The sequence below is a fragment of the Apium graveolens genome, chromosome 3, assembly GCF_009905375.1.
Source record: "Apium graveolens cultivar Ventura chromosome 3, ASM990537v1, whole genome shotgun sequence".
Classification (NCBI taxonomy): Eukaryota; Viridiplantae; Streptophyta; class Magnoliopsida; order Apiales; family Apiaceae; genus Apium; species Apium graveolens.
In genome coordinates, this window is record NC_133649.1 from 16,987,133 (window position 1) to 17,012,198 (window position 25,066).

The 25,066-nt window shown below is 38.3% G+C and overlaps 2 protein-coding genes and 1 pseudogene across 2 annotated transcripts; 1 reads left to right on the plus strand and 2 right to left on the minus strand.

Annotated features, from left to right (window-relative positions):
* Positions 1-8,746: 8,746 nt before the first annotated feature.
* On the minus strand, positions 8,747-11,968 carry LOC141711841 (tyrosine-protein phosphatase RLPH2-like; annotated as a pseudogene).
* Positions 11,969-12,119: 151 nt separating this feature from the next.
* LOC141711840 (tyrosine-protein phosphatase RLPH2-like) lies at positions 12,120-15,549 on the minus strand. Its single transcript, XM_074514526.1, has 4 exons — positions 14,901-15,549; positions 13,268-13,335; positions 12,900-13,079; positions 12,120-12,445 (listed from the first exon to the last, which is right to left on the minus strand). The coding sequence occupies exons 1-4, from the start codon at positions 15,427-15,429 to the stop codon at positions 12,275-12,277; spliced, it is 948 nt and encodes a 315-aa protein (XP_074370627.1). The 5' UTR covers positions 15,430-15,549; the 3' UTR covers positions 12,120-12,274.
* Positions 15,550-18,170: 2,621 nt separating this feature from the next.
* On the plus strand, positions 18,171-24,802 carry LOC141711839 (monodehydroascorbate reductase-like). Its single transcript, XM_074514525.1, has 10 exons — positions 18,171-18,232; positions 18,322-18,393; positions 18,579-18,630; positions 18,751-18,831; positions 18,928-19,046; positions 19,153-19,369; positions 19,477-19,592; positions 19,664-19,789; positions 23,872-24,012; positions 24,386-24,802. The coding sequence occupies exons 1-10, from the start codon at positions 18,182-18,184 to the stop codon at positions 24,413-24,415; spliced, it is 1,005 nt and encodes a 334-aa protein (XP_074370626.1). The 5' UTR covers positions 18,171-18,181; the 3' UTR covers positions 24,416-24,802.
* The last annotated feature ends 264 nt before the right edge of the window (positions 24,803-25,066 follow it).

The window sequence follows — 25,066 nt, forward strand, 5'->3', positions numbered from 1 at the left end:
TCCAACGCGAGCTGACCTCTCTTTCTGGTCGTCTTAGCCAACCTATCTCTCCCGGCTCAGCTATCACCCCTCAAGGGGCTTTGAACATTGCCAGAGTTGAGAACTCGATGCGAGCAGCTGGATCCGGCTCGCTTGATATTCACCTCGACCCGAACCCTGAGGATTTTACCAGGGAGAAGAATATATATAATTGGAGAAATAGGCCCGTGGACCTCTCTCATATTCCAGCCTCCCTTGGGGTAGAAGAGCTGCTAAACCGCGAGCCTGCTCCCTTGGATAAAGACCGAGCCGAGGAGATTTTAAGAGAAATGGCTGAAGAGAGGGCAGCCCGTCTGAGGCAAGCAGCAGCTAACCACCTCGACCCCATTCACCTTGACTCAGAATCAACTGACAGCGACCTGGGGAGTGCATACTATGACACCAGGAAGAAAGGAAAAGAGCCTGTAGCTGCTGAGTATCCCATCCTGGGACTCGAGGGTGAAGAGGACGGCTCGCATTGGTCCTATGACTCTCCTCAGAGCGAGGAGGTGGCAGATGTTACAAGTCAGTACAAGATTTGTAACTATAATTATGCCCCCGCAGCCTCTCCCGAGCCTTATGTGCCTCCTGCCCAGCCTGAGCTCGAGGGTGAGATTGTTTTCAGAAGGCAGATCATTCCTGATGGGGAGGAGAGCTCAACTGCAAACGAGGAGGTTAAGGTGCTCGCTTGCCGCGACCTGCCTACCTCGCTGACTCAGAAACATCTGGCCGAGCACATTGAGCAGTTTCAGCTCGAGGGCCATATTGTCTTGCCCCTACCTCATATGAGATGCTATAGATTCAATCACTCGGAGAATGGAGGCAGGGTGCCTCGCATGGTCTTGTCCACCTTCCTATTAAGGCTGGGAATCTCCTCTCCTCTTCATCCCTTCATCAAAGATGTTTGCGAGTACTTCCAGCTCGCACCCCTTCAGATCAATCCAAACGGATACCGGGCCGCCCTCGCATTGTACATCATGTACCACAAATGCGGGTACCCTTCTCTAACCGCGAGGCAGCTGGGTTACTTCCTCCATTTGAAGCATTCTCCTAACGACTTTGGGTATTTCTACTTCTCTGTCTGGCCGTGCTTCAACAAGAAGAACCTCATCCACAACGGGCCGAGCAACTCAGGGAAGTGGAAGAGCCCTTACTTCTATATCCACGAGGTGCCTCGAGTCCAGACTCATTTTTATTATAATCCATGTAAGTTTTCTCCTGCCCGCTCTCGTCTCTTCTACCATAGCTCTTTCCTTTTAACAAGAATTTCTTCTATCTCCAGCCACCCCGCCTCGCACTGTCCTTGTGGGACAGGAAAAGATAAACGCGGACAGTCTTCTAAACCTTCCTAAGGCGGACCGGGACATCCGAAAACTCATAACGACCTCCAATCTGGTCGTATGTGGGTTTTTGAAGGAAGGAGTGAGGCTGACTCCTCAGAAGAAATCTAGTAAGAGATCCAGAAAGGGTAAGAATATCGGGCCCGCACGTCCGGGCCTGGCTGCTCGCATGCGCGAGCTTGTGTGCTCGCGTGCTCACTTTTCCTGCATGCATCTTGTTTCACATCGCACTTTAATTCTCCGTATTTTTCACCTGCTCGCATTACTTCTTTCCTTTGCATCTTGCTGTGACTAATCTATTGCTTTGTTGTTTTCTTTTTCAGAAATGGCCATCTCCCCTATCCCCTTCATGGAGGAGGTTGAGCAGGCTGCGGCCTCGGGCCCAGTTCAGCCCACAGCTGCGAGCACAAGGGCTCGCTCTCAGGCCAATCCTCCGGCCCGCATGACTACTCTTTCCGAGCATCTCAAGGATTCAGGGCCCTCTCCTCGACTAAAGAGACATAGAGGTAAAGAAGGAAAAAATGGCGAGCCTGAGCCAAAGAAAGCTGCTCCCTCTGATGCTCCTCTTCCCTCTTCTTCTTCTGCCAATGCGGTTGCGACCACATTCGGCCGGCTCGCCCAAGGTCACATCAGCGAGCAGGATTTAAAGGATTGGTCTTCTTCTGCTCTCGAGGTTAACCAGGATGCCCTCTCCCGAGCCGCGGCCGAAGTATACTATCGTCAGTTATCTAAGGCTCGAGAGATGCGAGCCCTCAGCCAGACCAACACAAAGCTCGAGGCTAAAGTCAAGTCCCTTCAGAGTAAGGTCGCTGAGCACGGGCAAGAGAAAGTTACGCTGGTGAACAACTATAATCAGAAGATAGTTAACCTGAACGCTGCTCACGACAAGGCCCTAAGGGAGCAGAAGGAGGCTCATGACCTGGCTGCTGAGGCATGTAAGAAGGAGAAGGATGCCCTCGAGGAGAGGGTGCTCGAGCTGGAGGGATCAGTCTCTGCCCTGACCGAGGGCTGTGAGGCCGCCCTCGCTGATGCTAGGAACCTGGGGGCCAGGAATTTCATGAAAGTTTTTATGAAGAAGGTTCCTGACTTCGATTGGGAGGCTCTGGGTGCGAGCACAGCGAGGCATGCTGACAAGTTGAAGCTGGAGATGGAGAGGGATGCCCAAATTGCTGAGGAGGCTAGGCTCGCGGCCGAGAAGGCCCAGGTCGCTGGTGAAAATTGTGAGGGAGCAGAGGCTGATAACCCTTGATGTAATTTTGATTAGAACTAGACTTTTGACTGGGTAAGCGGGCACCCCTCTCGCCTCGCGCTTGTATTTGAAATATTCTGCCACGGGGCATAACTTATTTAACTTTTGTTTGTATAAAATGTCTAAGTTTTTTGTGCCCGCGTATGTCTTTACGGTGCTAGCTTTTTTTTTTTTTACCATGCTTCTACTGACCAAAAAGTAATCATAACTCTGGCCGCTTATGGCGAGCGTTACCCCTTCACTGCGAGCCCAATTTATTCAGCTCGTGTCATTTGTTCAATCAAACAACCATTGAAAGAGAATGCCAAGTGGAACAAGCCCGCATCGACTCGCAGGTGTTGTAGGTGTGCTCGCACTAGGAGCTCGCATGTGTCTTCTCCTCGCATCATGCGACTTTGAGTATGTTTGATGGAGGGCTGGGCCCCCTGGGTCGCATTTATGGTTTTGAGGGCCAGGGTATGGGCTCGCATCGCGGGCCTATATTTCTATCAACATCTTTTATCTACTATGTGTTCGTATTTGCCTAAGCGGGCCGTGGCCCGGCTCGTTTCATGTTCTTGGCATCAAGCGGGTCGGGGCCCAGCTTGATTTAACATGTTAATAAAATAACTGTTCTGTCCTCGCATGGGTTCCCAAGGATGGGGTCCCCTGCTGGGTATTTAATCTATTAACAGAAGTTAAAATATCAAGTGCACAAATAGAGATCAATCGTTTATTCATAGATAATGGGAAGTGAAAGAAATACATGCTTGTGGTCTCAGGGAGGCACCTATATGGCACTACCCCCCGAGACTTAGGAATATTTGAAGATAATACTAAGTCTGAAAAGATTAATATTACTGATAATACTTGCGAAGGTGTTCCGCGTTCCAGGCTCTTGGGATCGACTTGTCTTGCATATCATTGAGGTGGTAGGTTCCCTCCCAGAGCACCGATTTTATCTTGTAAGGGCCTTCCCAACTTGCTCCCAAGACTCCGTGACTCACCACCTTGGTATTTGGCATGACCCGGCGCAGAACTAAATCTCCCACCTTGAAAGTTCGGGCTCGAACCTTACTGTTGTAATGCCTAGCTGTCCTCTGCTGATATGCCGCAATCCTGATATGAGCCTCTTCTCGAGTTTCTTCGATCATATCCAAATAGAGCCGATGATTGACCTCGTTTGCCTCTGAGTCATAGTTGTCCCTTCGAAAAGATCCTGCTCCCACTTCAACGGGCACCATAGCTTCACACCCATACACCAGAGAGAAAGGGGTCTCTCCAGTTGTAGTTCGGGGTGTAGTGTTGTAAGACCATAAGACCTGGGCGAGTTCTTCTGGCCATGCTCCTTTCTTCTCTTCAAGCTTTGCCTTTAAGGTATGCTTAATGATTTTATTAACAGCCTCTGTCTGCCCGAAACTCTGGGGGTGGCAGACTGCGCTAAAGCTCTTCTGAATCCCCAGCTGCTCACAAAATTCTCGCATCTCCTTGCTATCAAATTGTTTCCCATTGTCAGATATCAGCTTGTAAGGGATGCCATAGCGACATACAATAGCCCTGTGTACAAACTCCCTGAGCTTTCTCGCTGTGATAGTGGCTAGGGGCTCGGCCTCTGCCCACTTAGTGAAATAGTCTACCGCAACTACCGCATACTTGACGCCTCCCCTGGCCTTCGGGAGTTCCCCAATCAGATCAATTCCCCACATGGAGAAGGGCCAGGGGCTCATGAGGGATGTGAGAGAGGCCACGGGGTTGTTGTAATAATTGGCATATCGCTGACACTTATCACAAGCTCGGGAGAATTCAAAAGCGTCTTTTTTCAGCGTTGGCCAGTAGTAGCCTTGACGGAGGATTTTCTGAGCTAGAGAGCTACCCCCCGAGTGATTGCCACAAATACCTTCGTGTACCTCCCTTAGGATGTAGTTACATTCCTCCCCATGTATGCATTTGAGAAGAGGAACACTGAACCCTCTTCTGTATAGAATCTCGTCGTATATCATTAATGTGGTAATTACCGATTTTATCTGATTTAATCTGAGCGTTGTGATATCTTCCTGATTTGAAGAATATCGTTGAGAGATATTTTCCGTTATTGATTTATTGAGATTGATTCTTTCCTCGTTTCGGAGAGAGGATAACTTGGGGCTTAAGCAATTAATTATTAGCTGTAATTAATAATTAACAAATTACGGAATTATTAAAAAGTATTTGTCATGCCAAAACGTGGCATAACAACTACCCCCCAGTTCTTCAGTGTAGCTTGCTGCAGTGGAGAACTAAATATTCTTCAATCGCTGAAACAACTAAAAATCGGAGTTTAGTAAATAACATAGAGCACCTTCGTGCTCAAAACAATTATGCGAATGCACGTGCGAGACCATGCAAGATCCGAAAAAGATACATATTTCCCTTGTTTGTGGTTGTGCGAGCACAAATTTATAAATCCATTGCGAACAATGATGTTAAGTTGGACCTTGACGTACACACTTCAAGATAGATATAACAGCCGATTGTAAAATTGTATTATTGAGGTGAACTGCTAGTATTATATGAATGTAACAAGATCAACAAACATGCCTTCAGCAAAAGATAAGGCGGAACTCCCGACCTTCAATCTCTTTCTGTACTTAAGATAAGGTGAGCTCGCACCTTGAATCTCTTTCCATACTTGAGATAAGGTGAGCTCATACCTTCAATCTTTCCGTTTGTAATCTTTCTGCCTATCTAGGCGTAAGGTGTCAACAATACAAGTTCACAATCGGTAGTGTATATCATTCCAAGTGGTTGTCTCAGCTACCAAACATAGCAATTCCCATTCACAAGTTTGAAAATATTTTTCGACATATATGTATTATCGCGACAGTATATGCAAAATATTTTAAACGCAATTCAAACATAATAAATATGCCAATTTAAAATTGTCACGATATTTATTTTTCCCAAAAATAATGCTCTTTCTTAAATATTTTCCCAAAATTATGCATCTCGCATATATAATTTATTTTTCCAAAAGATGCAGCTCGTACGATCTTCTAAAAATCCACAATTCTCTCAAATAAATATCTCGTACGATTTTTTCCCAAAATATGTGTGTCGTCCAAAATTAAGATGACGCAATAATTTTACAATCATAAAAATATGTGACTCGCACGAATTTTATCACTAAATATTTTTCTTATAAAAAATTAGAAGAAAAACATAATATCTATGCATTCATCACGTAATAATAAATTTGCAGAAATAAATCAGGAGAAGAAAAATCTTATCTTTATTTTCCGCTTCTAACAGGCTATGAATTTCCGAGTGTCACCATTTTTCTATGGTGCGTTTCAGTGTTCCTCAAGTTGTTTGTCTTCTTTTTCCTGCTGGCCCCACAATCTCAACATGACATGTTCATTCGTCATTCTTTTTACTCCATGGTTGCTTCCCTTTTTTTTATTTCTCCTTGTCCGCGCGTGTATATTACCTTAACATGTCCGTCCGCGTGTGACTACAAACGCCTGATCGTTGGGTTTTCTTAAATGCCACGGGTCGCTCCATGTTAAATATTATTTTTTTCGCCAAGTTTGCATGCCGCCGCTGAGTCTTGTTATTCATCATGAGACTGCCTTTGCTGCACCATATTGCACCGCCTGGACTCCGCTGAATTGTGTGTTATTGTACATCCATATAGGATATATCTGCCACGAGCCCCTTTTTTTTTCACCATCGGTAATTGACTATCGATCCCCCATTGTATGGATGAACCATAAACCCACGAGTTTTGTAATATTATTCGTCCTCCTCGAATAATAAGCCCCTCCTTCTAGCGCCAAATGTTATAGGGAGAATTTCGTATAACAATGTTGTGGAGGTTAATGGGCGGAACAAAGATCAAGGACAGTGTTTGAGGGCGGAGGAAGGTTGTTTGGTGGTGGCTGAACTTGTATGTGGACTCCTTAAGAAAGAATAGGGTTTGTTATTCTCTATCAAGTGTCGACTCATCCCTCATACAAGTGCCTACGTACCCTATTTATAGGGATCAAGCCTCACGTAGTTCTTGGGGAACAAGTCACGTAGGCTAGGGTTAGGACTCTTCAGCCCGCGCAGCCCAAGCCCACGATAAAGTCAGGCCTTCAGCCAATTAGTCACGTAAATCTCGATCGGCTCCACACGCTTCCTACGATCTCGCGGCATCTCCGCAATCCTTCCCGTGATCGTAGGAACAACCCGTGTCGACCCCGAAATCTACGAGCAACTCAGTCATCTATGAGTCACTTTCCATGTTGCACACAAAGTCTTTCGATGCGGGCCGGCCTGGTCACCTCGGCCCGCACCGCGTTCAAACAATAAATATAATGTTACCTCTGTTTCTATAAAATGTGGGCTCATGAGCTCAGCCCGCGTATGGGCAGCTAAGCCCACCTCGCATGAAGGCACCTGAGCCCACCTCGCGTGGGCACAACCGAGCTCAGCTCGCACATGAGAGCCCAAATGACAAATATGAGCTCACCTTACATATGTGAGCCCAGCTCGCATGTCCTCACTTGAGCCCAGCTCGCATGTTTGAGCCCAGCTCTCATGTCATGAGCTCAGCTCGCATGTAAACTCAGTTCGCATGTTACGAGCCCAGTCCGCATGTGAACCCAGCTCGCATGTTGCGAGCCCAGCCCGCATGTGCTGGCCCAAGTCATATAAATCCATGGTTCTAGCCCACACACAAGAGTCCAGCTATTTAGTGCACCCAGAGGGACCTGTTTAGGGCCCATGGCCGAAAGCGGGCATAACACTGGTCTTGCTATTACTAGTTCTGCTACTGATGATAATGTTAATGGCAGTGGAGGTTTGTTCAAATCGAATACCATGTCGCCGATGGCAGCTAAGCCCTTGACATTTATTGGCGGTGGAAGCACCAGTTACCCTCTTTCCGGGCCTTCACATAAACATTCCTTTGATCTTCTCCATTTCAACCAAAGGTATCTGTTCTTTTACTTTTTGTCTCTTCTTGTCACATGTTTCCTTTAAAAAGGAAAGGGAAACAGCTAACAGAATCACTCGCAATTTGAACAACACTTTTAGATGCTTGCGAGTTGCGCCAGAAACTTCAATTTCCAACATCTAATGATACAAGGAATAACATTTACATTGAGCATGGCCCGCTTATAACATGTTTTTTGGCCTTTGAGGTATAGACAAATAGTAGGTCCCCGTTCTTGAATAATCAAGAATCATGCACATGAAGTGAAATCTTGGAAACAATGGTTCATACTCTAGTACTCCAACAACTTATTGTTACAGTGTCCACCAATGACTAGTACCAAATATTTTGAACATTTTCATCATTGTTTCTTGTAAGTTGACTGGACAACACATTAGAACCCAGTAATTTTAGTTATTTTCTTAACATGCCATTTGGATTTTTTTAACAGTCTCTAAATTGGTGTTATTTTAGTGTTGTGTTGCAGGTCAGCTGAATCCATAACTGAAACCAAAGGTCTATTAAGAATCCATAATGATCCATCCGAGGTTGACAGATCTGATAGCCAGACTCTTCGCCACTTCTTCGACGATTGGCCTAGAGCAATTCAGGAACCTCAGAACACCATAAATAATGCTAGCCTCGGAACTGCACTATCAATATTGGTCCCTGGAATATATCCAAATTCTGATGTTTCATTGAAACTGTCCACTGGTATCAGGTGTGAGCCCGAGTCTGGATGCGGAGAAGGAAATGGTGAAAGAGAGCGATTCCAGTTGCATTGGGGAACTACATGGGGTGGAAACCAAATGGGTGGACCATTGGCCGAAGCATTTGGATCATCAACGTCTACTTCGTCGCCTATGAGTGTTCTGCACCAGCTGCGTGCTTCTACATGAGAAATACAAGCTATATCAGCTCTTGTGGCTGGAGTTGATTTGGAAAGAGGAGGTTTTCTGGTGTCTATATGGAAACAATTGTATGTCTTTTGGTTTGTTAGTTGTGTGTAAATTTCTATCCACGGTGGTTAAACTATCCCTCGGACTTGTTCATATTAGCTTCTGGTTATTCAGTCGCAATCAGATGGACTTGGATTGTTAAGTTTTTCTGCTAGTTAATCGAACATTTTTTCAAGTGTGTTTATTCAATGAGACTGGTCTTCCAAACATAGTACTGGTTAAAAGGTCAATTATGATCAGATATCAGTATTTTATTATCACAATATTAACCATAGTACACGAGAACTCTTTCATCAAGCGGAAAGGGAAACATAACGTAATCCTTCCACTTTATCGCACACATAAATGTTAACAAAATGCAAGTAACAATTTCGAGACAGCAGACTATTAAGCATGTCTGAATTATTGGAGTAATTCATCAGTGTCACGGATGATTGTCGTTGAAGGAAGCACAACAGCAGCAATAGGATTATGCTCTAGTCCACCGCTCTCATCAATAATCAGATGAAGGCCCTCAGTGTGGAGTTCCCATGGTGACCACTTCTCAGTGTGGAGCTTCCCTCAGTTCCTGCCATATATATCAGGACAAAAACTAAAATTTATTTTTTCTTACCAAAAGTTTTGTTCAATGAATGAGACCGTTTTTGTTGTTAAATCAATGAAGTGGGCACATTCAAAACAGCTTACTAAATATCACTACAGAACTAAACATATACAATCAGAATTAGTCTGACACAGAAACTGTTTTTTTTTTTACAAAACAGGGTCATAGACCCTTCCACCCGAAGTGTTAAAAACTTTATTAGACGATTTTAAGAGAAAGCTCATTATGTGCAACAACCTCAACACAACCAATACTAATGTCACTTTATAGTCTAAAACTAAAAATGCATTTTTTTTAGGTCAGAGCAAACCAAATATGAAACTGTATTTCTAAATTGTGAAAGGAAGAAGATTTTACCTCTGGCATTTCCCAAACATCTTTTCTTCCGCTTAGCGAGTCCACCCTAGGAATCCTCCCTGCCTCTCAGGGATGTTAGTTGTTCTTCTACCCCTCTCTTCTTTCCCAATCCAGCATGTACAGCTATCAATTTGCAATGTTTGAATCCTTCCAGTGTCTCAATGCAAACATTATCCCGGGGAATGAAAATGGTGAATTAATTACCCTTATGTTTAGTTTTTCGCAATCTACATGTGACACGATGCCAACAACTACTAAGCATAGAAGTCTGACCTCTTCATGGACCCAAACCATTTCAGCAAGAAACTTCTTGTGTTCAACAGGAACTGCCTTGATCAGATCTGTACACAACAATCCCACTTAACGAGAGATTGACTACGACTAAAATAATGACATACAATCATAAAGTGATAGATAGCCCATGAGCCATGATAGATTGTTGTCGCGATAGCCTAATGGCAAGACTCATCCCCCTCGTAGCGAAAGGTCGTGGGTTAGAAACCTCCCTTCCCCTCTCCATATAGTGGATACTTTAAAATCTAATGCATTCATGTTTTATGGAAGTATATGAACAAATCAAAAAATGGTCTAGGTTCTTGATTGAAGAAGGAAAATTCTATTCTAATTAAAAGCTAAAAACAACGGAAAGAAAGTAATATGACCGACCAGGATCAACTGAAAATAGAGCTTACGTTTAAAAACGAACAACCCGTACTCACGTATATTAGGTAAAAATCATCTTACGCTTCACTCTAAAAAGAACCCAAACCAAGTTTACCAATCAAACCGTAGAGGATTAGGAGAAGTGAAGAACAAATCAAGTGCAAACACGGCGGGGGGTGGAGAAAGTCATACCAGCTGAGCCATGTGGAACCCCATAAGATTCAAAAGCTATAGCAGCATATTAAAGTGATCCTTGAAATCAGTATTTTTAGCAGAATTAAAACCACTCATCTTCCCAGCCAAAACTGCCTTGCACGTGCATTTTCTCATACCCGTCCCCTTTTTACCACCCTTTTCTCTTCTCATTCGCCTCATACTCACTCCACATATCAGAAAACTTGGACCCGTCCGTTGGCGTAGGAAGAACTCCGAGAAATGCTGCGAATGCTAGGTCATGATTTCCACAGAAAAACATGGGTCTGTTTTGGGTATTTTGAGGGTAAAGAGATGAGACAGTCGAGAACTTTGGGAGTATCAAAACCTCGATCACAGTAATCACCCAAGAATATGATTAAAGCAGATTGGAAATCAGATGGGAGGATTCTGGTTTCAAGATTGAACAACAAATTTCGAAGCTTGTTAAAATGCCATGAATGTCGCCAATGCAGCATATGACTCTGCTTCTCATCTTTGTATTGTTCTTCCATATTTTTTTGATGACAAAGCTTTAAATTTGTTGAATACAACTGTACAAGAATTTGTCATGTTAATTATACTTGCAGGGAATGACATTGTGATGATGAGGTGAAATCTGGATAGAGACCTCATGTAAGAAATCAGAAAAGAGGCTGTGTCTAAACTACAGTTTTGCACTGTTAGTCATTCTAGCGTCAGTACCAAACTCATGCACACTCTATATTATCAGTACCAAACTTATATTACAATCCTTCGGAATAGAGGCAACCTGACTTATTTGGTCAAGTACTTGAAATAGGCTGCACCACCAAACTCTCATACCAACACCAAACTGTTGGGTGCATGCCCTTGTCCACGTTGAACTTGGATGATGAAAGCTTAAATACATGGATCTCCTTATACAGGCACTTAGAGCATCTCCAATAGTCTCTTAAACTCCTAAATATAAAATTAAAAATTATGCTCTTAATAAGTTAGCACATTTTTAAGAGGGTCAACTTTAACAATACTATTTATATCCACTCTCTATTTATATTTTATTCATATTTGAACAAGAACGGGAGACAATAGGGAGGTAAGAGTTGGAGCGAATGAATATTTTTGTTAATAAATAAAAATTAAGAGCCATGTACTAGTTCTTAAAGTTTGAGAAGAGAGAATATACTATGAACTTTTTGAAGGTCATTAACAGCTATCAATGAAACTGGACTTGCTATACAACATATGACAATCATGACAGCAGAAAACCTAAATGCAGAAAAGAGAAGCATTGTCATTAAAATGTTTGCATAATTCCTCTCAGTACAGTGAGGACATACGGTAACATAAACAGAAACTACTAGTGGGTCCATGTAACAATTACAAGCCTAACACAAAAATATGGAATAATGATTAGTCCAAATGGTTATATAATCACCCTGCAATTAGTAATGTACATTATATCTATCATGAAATTAGGAATGTACTAGCTCTTAAATTAAGAGCCTCTAAGAGGCCGTTTAGCTCTGAGAAGTTACCTATCTAGCGTAAAACTATAATGGCCACTAGCTCAATTTGTATGCCCCTCTAAATTGAAGGTCAATCAAATATACTACAAAAATACAGTATTCCTGTTGCATCTGCTTTGCTAGCAAATCCCTATCCACGGGTTCCTCCTTCACAGTATGGGTGTTTTTTTCCAGATAACTAAGATTTATTTAGTTGACTAAATACAGAAGGACATTTAAAGCGAGTGTTTTCCTAATACACATTAGCATATAGCAAAAAGCAATAAGAAAAGAAAAATTGGAAGCCGAGCTGGATCTGGAAGAATATTACTCCACACAGAAATACAGAGTGCATTGTACAACAAACTGATTAACATATGGATAACATAGAAGGGAACATATCTCAGGCTTCTACCACAGACATTGGGGGGATCATGATGACGATCAGTGAAGAATGCACTCACAACTATTTCTTTGGTTGATCTGTATCACGGACAATTGTCACTGAAGGTAGAACAACTGCTGCAACTGGATTATGCTCTAGTCCACCACCCTCATCTATAATCAGTCTACGACCTTCAATGTGAAGTTTCCCATGGTGACCACTTACTACAATAGTTGAACTTTCAGCTACATCCTGTCAGATATGATAGACAAAAACAACTAACTTATGTTTTTCCCCAGTAAAAATATTCAGTTTTATAAGGCCTTATCAGTTAAACTGTTTGACAATAGCATAAGCAGTCAGGCTAGCTTCTCACATATCAGTAAGAGTAATACAAGTTATATCAGATTTTTTTTGGTGCTACAGCAACAAGAGTTACAATACGGGGCCGGCCACAAACCCTCCACATAAAAGTTATAAACTTTTTTACTATGACTTTCGGGAAACATTTTATTATTCGTAACTTCTTTTCAGCATCATTTACAATCTTAGATATTCATGTTGTTGGCGTGCTAATCAATTTTATATAAGAAAGGGCATGCCAGGAATGTTAATGTCACTTTATAGTCTAAAACTAAAATGCACCTTCAAATTTTGACCAGACAACATGAAAATGTATTTCTATATCTGAGAAAGATAAATTTACCTCTGGTAAATCCCAAACATTTTTTCTGCCGCTGAGAGCCTCCACCTTAGAAATCCTGGTGTCCCTGGCTCTCAGGTATGTTAGTTGTTCTTCTATCCCTCTCTTCTTTTCTAATCCAGCATGCACAGCTATTAATTTGCACTGTTTGATTCCATCCTGAGTCTCTATGCAAACATTATCCTATGAAATGAAAATGGTTGAAGAATCCATATGTTCAGCTCGTTTGCCATATTAAAAAATGAATTGATGAACAGAACTATCAGCACTGTCCAGTGCAGAGCAAAATGTTTTCCCAAAAGTACAGTAAAACCATTTCATAATTACTTCAGCTAGCAAAGACAACAAATTGTCAAGCATAGAAGTCTGACCTCTTCATGAACCCAAACCATATCAGCAAGAAACTTCTTGTGTTCGGCAGAAACTGCCTTGATAAGATCTGTACACAATAGTAACACTCTTGGTTACAAAATGATTACAACTACAAATATTCTTTTGTTGATGATATAAAAAATATAGTTCGAAAAATGACACTAGACCGAAAAGAATAATCTTCATAAAAGTAGACCCTTGCATTCTGTTATTATGAAAGCACATTAAAACGTTAAAGTGGTCTAATCTCAAATAATACACAAGAAGAAACAGGAAAAATGCCTTACTGATAACTAAAGCTTAAAACAAGATCAACCACGTAATTTGACAGCTGAAACCAGATACTGCATCTAAATTGAATCCCACATCATCTAATAGTCTTTCTACCTACACTCTTTTGCCAAGTATGTATGCTGTTTGCACAATTGCTATTTACTCCCAAAGTTAAACCGTCAGAAATTGTTCATCTAAATTAGCAGGAGTTCCCCAAATTTTGTGAACCACTCCATAAAAGTAATATATTAGAACATCAGCAAGTTTGACACATGACATCAGATTGGTACCTTATGGAGCACCTACCATCAAAGCCGCCATTTCCTTATTTTTAAGATAAACAAATACTGTTTGTAGGTTTTTAGTCATTAAGAATAACTTCTTTCTCTAGACTTTCTATCCCTTCACAACATAAGCTCTTTGTAGTGACCTAAAGGCTAAAGTGTCTGTTCATCTCTTGTGTTGACTGACTGTGTTCCACGATAACGTGTGGATTATTGTTGCATTTTAATAATTACAAGCTTTTTGGATACCATTAAGGCATAATGTGTCTCCTCGGCCTGGATCATATGTAGCTAACATAGTTGCACAAACCAAATACTATATATTATGACAAGTTTTGCTGCAGAGTTCAAGTGTACCAAATCAGAAAATGTCATTACTCATTAAGGGTGATTTACAGTATCTCACTATCTCTTCATACATACTCCACAAGTCTGCGGGTGTTTTTGTGATTTATCGCTAGTTTGAATCTTACCTAATATCACAACTTTTTCACTAGCAGATCCTTTGCAAACTCGCGAAGTGCACGCTTTTTACACCATTGACATCCCCATACCCATTGTTGCCAATAAAGAGTACAGAAATGAACATAAATTTGTTTGAATCGTGGACTACAACCCCGGTTAACGGGAATCAGAATGCGATTCTAATATCTTTTTATATTGAAATCTCATTCTCATTAACCAAGTTGTAATATCAAGATCCCAACGACACCTAAATCATCTTAACTATAAAGAAAACACAAATAAAGCATATCGGATTAAGTATCAAATTGACCATTATATAACTAGCAAAATATTAAATTACCACCGACTGGTTCGAGGTCTAAAATTGGCCACATTTCACACTAAATTACTAATTTTCGGTGGTAAATTTGAGATTTGGATAGCTTTGCCACCTGCTTAAAAGTGGTCAATCTAAAACCCCACCCTCTTAAGAATAGTCAATTTGAGACCCCGTATTTGTGGCAGGTAAATTTGAAATTTTGCTAATCATCTTCATAATTAACCCAAAACATACAAAATCAAGAAAAAGCAAAGAACAAAATCAAGAAAAAGTGAAAGAGCAAAATAATACCAGGTGATCCATGTGGAACCCCATAAGCCTCAAAAGTTGGGCCAGCATCATAAATGGACCCCTTATACTCAATCTTCTTAACAGGATCAAACCCACTCATTTTCCCAGCCCATCTTCTAGCTTGCACATGCATTCTCTCAAACTCCACTTCTTTATACCACCCTTCTCTCTCCTCATTGGCCTCGTACTCACTCCACGTGTCACTAAAATTCGACCCGTCTGCCGGCGCCGGAAGAGCTCCGACGAACCCGGCAAAAGCCAGGTCATGATTACCGGAAAGAAAAACATGGGTTTGTTGAGGGTACTTAGAAGGTAAAGAAATGAGAAAATCAAGAACTGCTGGAGTGTTGTTGCCACGGTCACAATAATCACCCAAGAAAATGATCAAAGCTGAGTGAAAATCGGGTGGGTTAATTTGGGCTTGGAGATTGGACCATAAGTTTTGGAGCTTGGTTATGTGTCCATGAATGTCTCCTATGCAGCAGACTGTTCTGTACTTGTTGTTGGGTTTGTGTCGTTGGTCCTCCATTTTTGTCAGATGAGTTTGAGTTCTGTCTGAATTGGGATTTGTTCTTTTTTTTCCTGCTCTCCTGAAATAAAAGAGAAATGATCGGTTCACAGAAATCGTTCCCAACGACAACGTACCCGAATGATAAGTTGAATGTTTACTTATAAATTATAAATGAAGTATATCGGATATTTACTCATAAATAAGTATTGCACATATTTTTCTTAATATTATATAATTTTTAAAAGAAAATTGAATTTAATTTTTAATTTTGTTCATTTAAAATTTTAAATGATTTGATTTCATAATAATTATATTAGTAAACATATATGTTCATAACTTTTTAAAATATTTAAACTTATTTAAAGTGATAGGAGGGAAATGTTATTATAACGAAATTATTATTTTATTGAGGATAAAAATATAATATTTTCATTATGTTGGAAACTTAAAAAATATTATTTTAGCATATTAATTACTTAATCGATTAACAATAATTCTATAAAAGATATTTAAAAAAGACAATATTACTGATTGAACGAGATAGTTTTATTGATAATTTTATGTGTATTTTAAAAAAAAAATAATATTTATGTTTTAATTAAAATTTGATTTTATGTTCACATCAATAGGATACGAATTATACTTGGTCTAATATTAATTTGATTTATCTCGTATGAGTGGTTTATATTATTTTATTTTAGCCCGATGCCCAATACACCGGCCAAATCAAACTAATTATTTTTAGTTTAATTTTAATTTTTTAAGTGTGGATCAATAAGATAATTTTGTTTTAGACTGAATAATTACTATATAATATTTTATTTTTGTTGGTCGAATTGTATTTTTATTTTAGTTTTTTGTTAGTCTAAATCAATTGTATAATGTATTTTTTTATCCTGGATAAATAAAATATATTATTTTGTTTATCCAAGTTAATTTGTATAATTTTTTTAGGAGGATTGATAGTATTATTATTTTATCTTAACCCGAGTCACATTATATATCAACCAAATCTTAAGAATTATATTTAGTTTGTTTAAATTTAATTTAGTTTGAAGTAACAAATTAGAATGATATAAAACTCAATATGAATTAAAATTTAAATTGGTAGAAGAAGTTGAATTTAATATAAATTATAGTGATATAGAGTTCGATATAAAATAGAATTGAAAATGGTAAAATAATATAGGAAGTTTACTTCAATATGAATTAGAATTAGAATTAGAATTGATCAACTTAATAATTAAAATTAGAACAATTAAATAAGGGTAATTAAGTAATTTCAGCAAGTACCGACCGACTGATTACCAAACTTTTAATGTTTCGTATATTATAATATAGTATAGATGTATTATTATTCATTAATATGAATTTCAAAAATAAAAAGATGATATGTGTTATTTTAAAAATATTTTAATTTTTTTTTAATATATAGCATCGCTAGAAATAAAAAATGTGTGGTTACATAATATTTCCAATTATTTATATATATATATAATGGGCTTAAATTTCCCGATTTAATGACTCATTAATTTTTCAATTAATTCTTTCAAGATTCTCAAAATTGGTTTATAATAAGTGGCCGAGTGCTGTGTTTATTTTTACTTGTGAATCGCAAGCCTGTAACAAAAGGATCAGGGTAATTAATAGCATGGATTCATTCAAACATCTCCATTTGTTTACAGAACATATGCATTGCATAGTTCATCCACACCACATTTTCATGAGAGTAATTTAGTGCATAGTTCATCCACACCACTGCTACTGATAGTATGCATAACAGAGAGTAGCATTTTCATGCCAGTAATTCAGTGCATAGTTCATCCACACCACTGCTGTTAATAGTACATAGTGTATAATACAGAGGTAACATTTTCATGACAGTAATTCAGTAAGCCGTCGAGCAGGAGAGGCCGAATTATTTGGGTTGATCAGTATCACGGACAATTGTCATCGAAGGAAGCACAATAGCAGCAATTGGATTATGCTCTCGTCCGCCACTCTCGTCCATTATCAGTCGAAGGCCTTCAATATGGAGCTCTCCATGGTGACCGCTTACCAAAATAGTTGGATCATTAATCAGATCCTGGCATAAACAATCACAGACAACATTATTTAACACAACACAGGGCCGCAGACCCTTCCCCTCAACTTTATGAAGGCCTTCCTCTTAAAAGTTATAAGGTTTTTAAAGTATATGTAAGATTCAGTGGGCTGCACATGCACAACTGTAGCAGTCCCGTCCATTAGTCCATTCATCAATTCAATGAAGTGCATTGCCGGAGCCGGAGGAGTATCAGTATGTTGTAACAAAACACCCCAACTGTAATGCAATATTAATCATACTTTATTTATCTTATCCAACTTCTCTAATAGTCTACAAATGTGTACTTACCAAATATTAAACTCATCGTAAATTAATAATGGGTGACAGAGACATGCTCTTTTAGTCTGTCTGAAGATGATAACTAGGTGTCTGTGAAGATAATACAAAAGTTTAACAAACTCTGTTGAAATTGATATTAGTATTTTTGTAAACTAATTTTTACACAGCTAACATCAAAATGTCATGTTATGCATTTCCACATAACAACTTGGTATGAACATTTGATATAATCTTTACTGAAGTTGATTTCCTCTAGTTTAAGTACTTTCCTGCAAGTTTCGCACATTGTGCACTGTTATACTTTGCAATCTTAAAGTGCCTATAAAATTTGAGTAAACTTAGACTAGAATTTACCTTCATCTCTGATCAAAATTAATTTTAACAATGGCGGACAAGTACTTCAAGTACGTGATTCTTGGCGGTGGTGTTTCAGCTGTGAGTACAAATCTAATTTTACATGTTACATTTATCGTGCTAACACACATTTTCTGAGCTTGCGTATCATTTGTATTATGCTGGTTCAGGGTTATGCTGTTAGAGAGTTTGCAAACCAAGGAGTTAAACCAGGCGAGCTGGCCATCATTTCCAAAGAGTCGGTATGCTACCAGTCCAACAATAATGTTCTGTTTTGTTTTCTTCCAAAGAAATTGCTTATAGTATAGGTTCTGTATATTTAATGTATTCGCCAAACGGATCAGAGTGTTAAGTAGTATATGTTTTTTATAAGCAAAATGTTCTGTTATTTCAACTAGCTATACTTGTCTAATTAATTCATTCTCAGGTTGCTCCTTATGAACGTCCTGCTCTGAGCAAGGCATACTTTTCCCCTCAGGGTATGTCTAAACTTGTGCATGACATTCTTGTATCTCTTTAGTCTCCAGTTAATATTTTTCCTACTCAAGGTCTCTGTAATTGGTATACAATCACTCAGCTAAATTTCATCCTTTTTACAGGACCTGCAAGACTCTCCGGCTTTCATGTGTGCGCGGGAACTGGGGGAGATATAATGCTACCGGAGTGGTATTCTGCGAAAGGTAATGCAAATCAATTTTTGTCAACCTTCTGTAAAGAGGTGTACCTAAAAATCTTTTATTTACGTGGATCTAAGTAAGTTCAGTTGTCCATTATAGGGATATCATTGATTTTTAGCACAGAAATAGTAAAAGCAGACCTTGCTTCAAAGATTTTGATCAGTGCAGCTGGAGAGGTTTTTAAATATCAAATTCTCATTATTGCAACTGGTTCCACAGTAAGCACTTATTATCTCTACATATGTATGCACTAGTCCATCTATGCACATTTTTTCCTTTCTCTGATTCCATTGTTTTAATGTTGTGTTGTGTTCTGTTGTGTAGGCAACAAAACTAACAGATTTCGGTGTGCAAGGGGCAGATTCCAAAAATATCTATTACTTGAGAGAAATTGAAGAGGCTGAGACACTTGCAAAAGCTATCAAAACAAAAAACAGGAAGGTTGTGATTGTTGGTGGTGGATACATCGGTCTTGAGCTTAGTGCAGCAATGAAGATCAATGGATTAGATGTCACAATGGTTTATCCTGGACCATGGTTCAGTAAGTACTAAGTAGAGAACACTTTTTCATCGTAGAATAACAGATGTATCTTAAGGTACTTTAATAAATATCTGATTTTTGTGTTACTAAATTCTATGCATCTGCAGTGCCTCGACTTTTTACTGCTGAACTAGCATCATTTTACGAAGGTTATTATGCAAAAGAGGGAATCCAAATCATCAAGGGAAGGGCTGCAGGATTTAACAGTGATACTAATGGAGAAGTATGTCTGGCCATCGAAATCTTATGTTCCATTGTATCATTTGAATTACACTTTTGTGACCCGCAAATTAGGTAAAAGAAGTAAAACTTAGGGATGGGAGGGTACTGGAAGCCGATATTGTTGTTGTTGGTGTTGGAGGAAGGCCACTTACAACATTGTTTAAAGGACAGGTTGAAGAGGAGAATGGTGGATTTAGGGTATGTCTCACTTAACTGTTGAAGATAATAGATGTGACTTGTGTTTTTTTTCCAATGTTCATGAACAACACATGAATTGCCTGCAATTTTAAAAAAATTGAAACTTAAATCCTCTTGGCTCTTGCTAATTAATGAAAAACCAGCATGCAGAGCATTGTTAATATGGTGGTTCGAAGAGTGTAATATCCCGTAATTTTTAGGATTCGATTAATAAAAGAATAATAGAATTAAAAGGATTAAAAGTTGATAAGGACTAGGATTTAAAATTTGAATTAGACCAACGGGCCTAAAATTTGGATCCAATTTTAATATGAATAACTTGTAGGTTAAGGTATAGGGTTTTGTATCGTTATAAATACACCATATTGTCTTCCTCATTTTTAATATAAAAATTCGCAGGGCTCTTCTCAGCAAAAATCAGCAGTCTTGTAAAATTCGTAAAAAATTCATTGTAAGTCAGAATTCAGTGATTCTAGACTTTTCGGAGAGATATTTTCGTTATCTATAACTCTCGGGCTTCGTGTTTTTCACGAAAACATTGTTTAGAGGGTCAAAAAGAGTAAATTCAGATTTGGTCAGGTTTTGAGGTAAGTTTTCGATCGATCTTACTAGTGTTTTTAAAACTGTGTGTTATGTGTATGTATTTCATTATCAAAACATGAGCTAAGTGATTATATATTTGAAAGTATTATGTTTTATAGAATATATATCGAGATGTATGTGTGGTATCTAGGCGATAATTTTGGATCTCTGATTTGTGCCACGGTTTGTGAAAATGTCGAATAAGAACTTAGGGTCGTAGTCACCGGATTGTAGTGACAGTTTTGTGAAAATTTAGGACCGTTATCACCGGGTTATAGTGGTCGTGGCATGAATTGTGGATTTTGAATTATTGTTGTTTATGTGATATGTGTATTGTGTGTATCAAATAAGAATAAGAATATGTACCGAAAGTGTTTATTTCGTATATCGTCTCATATATGTTATCGTATTTTGTTATATGTGTTCATGTTACTTGGCCTACTAGTTGGATCGATTGTTTTCTTGCTGGGATTTGCCGCTCATCTTTTTAATATTTCAGGTTTTGTCTAAGATTTGAGTTGGATATGATTGGAGTTCGAGGACTTAGGATTGGACTAGAATGACTTTTGGACTTCCGCTTTTAGCTGCGCGTTTGTAATAGTGATCTTTGTAATAGAATTTTGGATTGGTAAATTGTATTTTGTTTTAGTTTTGATTTGGAATTAATAGTCCGGAAGTGCGGGCCGTTACAGTTGGTATCAATAGCAGACTGTCTTTCGGAGTGTATTAGGTACGGGACTAGTACATTCTATAGGATGCGCTCCTGTGGACCATAATTTGACCTTTGGTAGATCATGGGGTAAACGGGGTAGATGTGTCTCGAACTTTAAGATTGTTGTAGATTTGGGGACCAGATTCTTTTTAAGGAGGGTAGTATGTAATATCCCGTAATTTTTAGGATTCGATTAATAAAAGAATAATAGAATTAAAAGGATTAAAAGTTGATAAGGACTAGGATTTAAAATTTGAATTAGACCAACGGGCCTAAAATTTGGATCCAATTTTAATATGAATAACTTGTAGGTTAAGGTATAGGGTTTTGTATCGTTATAAATACACCATATTGTCTTCCTCATTTTTAATATAAAAATTCGCAGGGCTCTTCTCAGCAAAAATCAGCAGTCTTGTAAAATTCGTAAAAAATTTATTGTAAGTCAGAATTCAGTGATTCTAGACTTTTCGGAGAGATATTTTCGTTATCTATAACTCTCGGGCTTCGTGTTTTTCACGAAAACATTGTTTAGAGGGTCAAAAAGAGTAAATTCAGATTTGGTCAGGTTTTGAGGTAAGTTTTCGATCGATCTTACTAGTGTTTTTAAAACTGTGTGTTATGTGTATGTATTTCATTATCAAAACATGAGCTAAGTGATTATATATTTGAAAGTATTATGTTTTATAGAATATATATCGAGATGTATGTGTGGTATCTAGGCGATAATTTTGGATCTCTGATTTGTGCCACGGTTTGTGAAAATGTCGAATAAGAACTTAGGGTCGTAGTCACCGGATTGTAGTGACAGTTTTGTGAAAATTTAGGACCGTTATCACCGGGTTATAGTGGTCGTGGCATGAATTGTGGATTTTGAATTATTGTTGTTTATGTGATATGTGTATTGTGTGTATCAAATAAGAATAAGAATATGTACCGAAAGTGTTTATTTCGTATATCGTCTCATATATGTTATCGTATTTTGTTATATGTGTTCATGTTACTTGGCCTACTAGTTGGATCGATTGTTTTCTTGCTGGGATTTGCCGCTCATCTTTTTAATATTTCAGGTTTTGTCTAAGATTTGAGTTGGATATGATTGGAGTTCGAGGACTTAGGATTGGACTATAATGACTTTTGGACTTCCGCTTTTAGCTGCGCGTTTGTAATAGTGATCTTTGTAATAGAATTTTGGATTGGTAAATTGTATTTTGTTTTAGTTTTGATTTGGAATTAATAGTCCGAAAGTGCGGGCCGTTATAGTAGTATGTAATATCCCGTAATTTTTTTAGAATTCGATTAATAAAAGAATAATAGAATAAAAAAGATTAAAATTAGATAAGGACTAGGATTTAAAATTGGGTTAGAATATTGGGCCTAAAATTTGGATCAGATTCTAATATGGATAACTTGTAGGTTAAGCTATAGGGTTTTGTCTCGTTATAAATACACCCTATTCGTCTTCCCCGCCTTAATTAATAAAATTCGTAGGGCTCTTCTCAGCAAAAATCAGTAGTCTTGTAAAATTTGTAGAAAATTCATCGTAAGTCAGAATTCAGTGATTCTGGAATTTTCGGAAAGGTCTTTTCGTTATCTTCAGCTTTCGTGTTTCGTGTTTTCCAAGAAAATATCATTTAGAGGGTCAAAAAGAGTAAATTCAGATCTGGTCAGGCTTTGAGGTAAGTACTTTTTGACTTACTTATATTTTCGGAAAAGTTTTGATACTCTGATTTTCGAATTTCGTATAAGATATAAGAATTCTGTTTCGAACTGTATAAGAAATAAGATACGAGAATCTTTTGAAACCCAGTCTCTACGTTTTCGAACCTGTTCGTAATTTACGCTATAGTTCCGGAACTAGCCTTAGATACCCTTATTAGGCGCACAAGTGTGCAACTTTAGATACCTATTAAGGGCGCGTAATTATTGAACTTTAGATGCCGACCACTGGCAAAGTGTGGTATATGAGAATAAGAATAAGAATTAGATGCCGGCTACTGGCAAAGTGTGGCCGTAGATCAAGACTGTGGTATTTATAAGAATTATCGTTTCGTTCTGTTTTACGCAGTTCTAATCTGTTATAAAAATATGCTCTGTTCTGTTTTAAATTCTGAATTTTAAAATATAAAACTTTGGGTTGGATTTATTTTAGAAAATATTTTACAAAATTATTATTGTTTTGAGGGAAATCATTTTATTAAAACATCCATTGTTTTCCGGTTAAATAGTTAGTTAATTTGTACTTGTTGGGCTTTGTAACTCACCCCTTTTATATTTCAGGTTTCGTATAAGATTCGAGTTGGAAATCATTGGAGTTCGAGGATCTTAGTATGGGAGTAGATTGACCTTTGGGCTTCCGCTTTTAGCTGCGCTTTTGTAATAGTGACCTCTGTAATAGACTTTTTAATCAAGAAATTGTATTTGCTTTTAGTTTCGATTTTAGAGTTAATGGTCCGGAAGTGCGGGCTGTTACAAAGAGAGATGCTACAAATTTTCTTTTCACGATTAAGAAACATGGCGAATATAATTATTGACATAACAACTACCAATATATGATTTATAGTGAAAAGGAACATCAAAGAGTTTGTATGGCACTTCTACTGTGCATATCCAGAACACATAACGAAAACTGTATTAAACCTGTCATTGCTTACAGGTAATTAGTTTGCTAGTACATACTGATTATTGTTTACTGATACTGTAACATATTAGAATTCCATCTGTTCTCTTCCTTGGTAGATATGATGTGAAGATCGATCATGCCTTGTGCTCCTTTGTGTTGTTATTACAGACTGATGCATTCTTCAAGACTAGTGTTCCTGAAGTATATGCTGTTGGTGATGTCGCAACTTTCCCCATGAAACTATACAATGACATCAGAAGAGTTGAACACGTTGATCATGCCCGCAAATCTGCTGAGCAGGCTATAAAGGTAGGTAGATGCTTCATCTTTCAGCTAAAATATGAATCTCTCGATATCATGCATTTAAGCCTCATTCAGTTAAGAAGTTTATACAGTGTATAAGTGTCAATAGTTCAGTTTCACTGTAAGTGCATAAATGTTAATAATTTAATGTTAATGCATCATCTACTATTGTAATGCATCATCTACTATTGTAATGATTTTATGCCTTGATTAATTGGAGAGATTTAGCTGACACGAAATGGACCAATAATCAAGTGATAGACCTCTTTATAGTTGCAATAACATTAATATTATTGAATTTCAAAAATTTATTTTTATGCTTGGTTTTTTCTTATGTATCCTGGAGACTGAGCTTTAAAACACAATCTTACTGGTGCAGGCTATATTTGCAAGCGAGCAGGGGAAGTGAGTCGATGAATACGACTACCTTCCATTCTTTTATTCTCGTACCTTCGATCTGTCATGGCAGTTTTACGGTGACAATGTGGGTGAAGCAGTGGTATTTGGTGACAACAACCCAACATCAGAAAAACCAAAGTTCGGTTCCTACTGGATCAAAGATGGGAAGGTAATGGGAGCATTTCTAGAGCATGGAAGTGCTGAAGAAAACAAGGCCATTGCCAAAGTCGCCAGGCTACAATCTGCAGTTGAGAGTTTAGACCTGCTATCTAAAGATGGTCTCAACTTTGCCTGCAACATCTAGTCAACATTTCTTTTACCTTTTTTTGGTGTAACCCTTGTTTTAAATAATTCCTCTATATGTAAGTTTTATTAGTTCACCGCATAAATGAATTTTCATTTTCCTTTTTTATATTACTTGTTTGTCTAAAAAATTTATTGCAGGTGAATGTTGAGATTACAGGGCAAATATATATGATAAAATAATAATAAATTGTTTTTTTTGTGATGCACTTAGCCTCTTGGATTCAAATTTCAATTCGTAAATACACATGATGAAAAAACGTAAAAGAAAGATAACTAGTTACAAAAAAGAGTAAGGCATTGAGTCTTGAATAAGGGTGTAAACAAATCGAGCTAATTGTTAGATTTGTCTCGAATT